The 3,510-nt window shown below is 42.2% G+C and overlaps 1 protein-coding gene across 1 annotated transcript; it reads left to right on the forward strand.

Moving 5' to 3' along the window:
* The first annotated feature begins 2,658 nt into the window (after positions 1-2,658).
* KRTAP8-1 (keratin associated protein 8-1) lies at positions 2,659-2,850 on the forward strand. The gene has a single exon (XM_077760168.1). The coding sequence runs from the start codon at positions 2,659-2,661 to the stop codon at positions 2,848-2,850; it is 192 nt and encodes a 63-aa protein (XP_077616294.1).
* Positions 2,851-3,510: the final 660 nt, after the last annotated feature.

The following is a 3,510-nucleotide window of genomic DNA, read 5'->3' on the forward strand; positions in this document are numbered from 1 at the left end:
AAAAGGGTTCTCAGCATTGTATAAACTTCACACTTTACAGACCCGACACCTCCCCTAGATAAACCTGTATCAGAAGAAAGCTTTCTTAGGTCCCATGAGGATTAAGCTAGCTATGAGTTATGTTTTAAAATGACTTGTTGCTAATGTGTCTCCCTAAAATTTTCTTGGGCTAGGAGTTTTTGTAGACTTTCTAGAGAAAATTCAGGATGCTTGCTATAAACAGGGCCTAAGATTTTAAAGGCGTTTAAAAAAATGTTTATTTATTTATATTGAGAGAGAGAGGGAGAGAGAGCATGCATGAATGAGTGGGTGAGGGGCAGAAAGAGAGGGAGGGAGGGAGAGAGAGAGAATCCCAAGGTTCCAAGTTGTCCATGCAGAGCCCAATGTGGGGCTCCGTCTGACAAACTGTGAGATCGTGACCTGAACCAAAATCAAGAGTCAGAAACTTAACCGACTGAGCCACACAGGGGCCCCTGGAGACTAGTATTTTAAAATGATGGTTTATTTTAATTTTTATTCACCATTACTATTCAGATACAGAGCTGGGTGTTATCCCTGCAGGGCATAGCTAGCGTCTCAGAATGGGTAGGCAGGTGAGGGGGGAACTCATTTAAACAGAGTGTCATAATTGAACTTTGGCATTGATTCAAGTCTTTTTTCCTTTCCGTTGCACAATGCTAGTTTTCGTTTCATTTTTCTTTTTTCCAAAGGTTATTGGTTTTTCTTTACAGAGCAGAGCAATGTGATGACAGCAGAAAAATAGTGTACATCATTCTATGGTTTTTAAGGAAGGCTCTACCGTTGAATAACTTTATATTTTAGCAGCAAAGCTCATTTTAATTCCCTGAATTTGTTGAGGCCTAAGTCACATGAAGTGTTGGAATTTTAAGACCCGAGTCATCCTAAGTGTGGCCATGGAGCTTTGTTCACAAAAAAAGATGACAGCACAGCACTGTGGGTTTTCAAAAAGGCTTCTTCTGTAGTTAATCAATTAATGGTTTGAAGGCTGGCAGAGTTTTATGTTTTTCCAGGTGTTTCACCTTGCTTTTGGATTCAACCTGTAACCTCTATGTACTCCCAGAAATTTAGACCTTAGTTGCTGGTGACAGGGAGGAATGTTATCTCTAGGATCTAAAGTAAAATTTGAGGGGACATTATGGAAGAGACATAACCTTTCCATGGCCTTCTGAGAACGATTCGTGATAGCTCTGTGCCTTTGTATTTCTGTGCCACATCTCCTGCTGTGTTTTCTGTAAGTTTTCTACTAAGTGCCATTCTGGGCTATCTCAGTGTAAGTATCTAGAACAGGTTATTAGGTCTTGCATGACCCAAGGTAGTTTTGATCAATCTTGATCAATCCCTTTCATTCATATTTGAGAACTAAATTTCTATTAAGAAAGGAGTGACTTTCCTTCCCATTCCTGAGATGTGAGAAGTGAAATGTTGACTTGATATATCACCTGACCCTTCACAGTTCTGTCACATTTGTCAGATAATCTGTTTTTAATAGACCCAGTTAAAAAAAAAAAAAAGTACACATTTCAGGATAAAATTTGTCATTCATTTTTCTATTTTGTTACTATTTTCAATATTTATTTTAAATGTTTTTTTAATAAGGTTTTTTTTTTTGAGAGAGAGAGAGAGCATCAGTAGGGTAGAGATAAAGAGTGATGGAGAAAGAAGACCAAGAGCAGGCATCACCCTATCAGCACAGAATCTGACGCAAAGGTTGAACTCACAAACCATGAGATCATGACCTGAGTCGAGCTCAAGAGTCAGATGCTTAACCAACTGAGCCACCCGGACTGCCGCCCTCCATAGTTATTTCAAAAAAGGGTATCAGATCAACAAATCACATTTATTTGACAATTCATTTTGAGAAAGAACCCACAAACTCCATTTTATTTTTATTTTATTTATTTATTTTTTTAAAACAATTATAAGGTTATGCGTTCAGGCAGTAGTCTCGAAATGTGATGTTGGATATAGTTCAGGTGAGAATTATAATTAAGATTAATTTTTTAACCAGCTTTTAAACCAGAGTAGCTGTAGATAGAGAAAAAATAAAAAGGAGACTTTCCTGCGAGTTCTGTGGCATTTGTCTTGCACACTACCCAAAAGAGAATTCTTCAATCAAGTGAACACTAAGAAATACCTCAAGGTTTAGTTGGGTTCACTATTTATTATTTCATGGATTAATTTATTTGATGCAGGTTTATAGAATTCCAACTGTGTGCTGTGGAAATTCAGAGAGCAAGAGGACTGAATAAGGGTTGACAAGTTCAGAACCTTTCTGGGTTTTACAAAGCCTGCTTGTGGTGAATTAGATCTCGGGTCTGTAGGACCCAGTTCTTTGAAGTCGCCGCAATGCTTTTTTAGTGGAGGGACACACTTTGTTTGAAGGGCTCCTATGCCTGCATCGGATGACATCAGAGCTTTCTTAGGCAGCTGTAAAGACATCTAACGCAAGGGCAAATCACATTAATGAGCCTTTTGTGATGTCAAGAATGAAAATGAGTGTCAAGAATGAAAATGAGGGCCCTATGTTTTTCACCACACCCCACGGCCAGGGTATATAAAGGATGTTCTGGGACTGGGGAATCCATCACACAGAGGAAACACATTCCCCTGCTACCTGAGCCCTCCTCTCCAGACACCATGCACTGCAACAACTTCTCCGGTACCGTCTTCCCAGGGTGCTACTGGGGCAGCTACGGCTACCCCCTGGGGTACAGCGTGGGCTGCGGCTTCGGCAGCACCTACTCCCCCGTGGGCTATGGCTTCGGTTATGGTTACAACGGCTGTGGGGCCTTCGGCTACAGGAGATACTGGCCTTTTGACCTCTACTGATTTGCTGAAATTGCCGAGGCGCAGAATCTTCTCTCCCAAGGCTGAGAGGCACCCTTCCACGTCAGTCCTCTACCTCCGTCTTTAGTCCTCCTGTGCTGCTCGACCTCCCAGGCGCTGCTTCTCAGACCTAGCACCAGAGTCCGGGGGGAAGAACATAGAAGAGCAGATGGAGCCCCCAGCTGCCTTCCCTGGATGGTGTCCTTGGAGACATTTTCAGAAACTTGATACCCCAATATGTATTTCTTCTGAATTTTCACCATGCTCACAACTCTTGATAAAGTTGTGGGTATGGGTGTGGAATTCTCAATAAACTTGTCTCAGCCAGCATAAGACTCCTCTGAGCCCAGTTTCCTTTCTTGGTGTGTGAATGCTTTCTGTTGCACCGAGTGGGGAGGGGAGGGGATTCATTTTTTTCTCCTGCGGGCTTTAGAAGCAGTGACACAGCAAATAATCCTTGACCTGGGTGTGATAAACAGTCAAGAGGGGGCTGCTTGTGAGGAAAAGAAAAATGCTGATCTTAACCTTCCTTTAACTCTGACATCCACCTCCAATCTCTTAGCCAATAATGCACCATTCAGTGCTTGGTGTCCTTCATCTCACCACTCTGGCCCCTCCTCAAGGAAATCCAACATGGTGCTGGTGGGGGGAGGGTGGTTGTGG

This window comes from Crocuta crocuta, unplaced genomic scaffold (assembly GCF_008692635.1).
Source record: "Crocuta crocuta isolate KB4526 unplaced genomic scaffold, BGI_CrCroc_1.0 scaffold369, whole genome shotgun sequence".
In the NCBI taxonomy this organism is placed as follows: Eukaryota; Metazoa; Chordata; class Mammalia; order Carnivora; family Hyaenidae; genus Crocuta; species Crocuta crocuta.

Coding starts and splice junctions, on each gene's coding strand:
- KRTAP8-1 (XM_077760168.1), top strand. CDS start 2,659: ATGCACTGCAACAACTTCTCCGGTACCGTCTTCCCAGGGTGCTACTGG.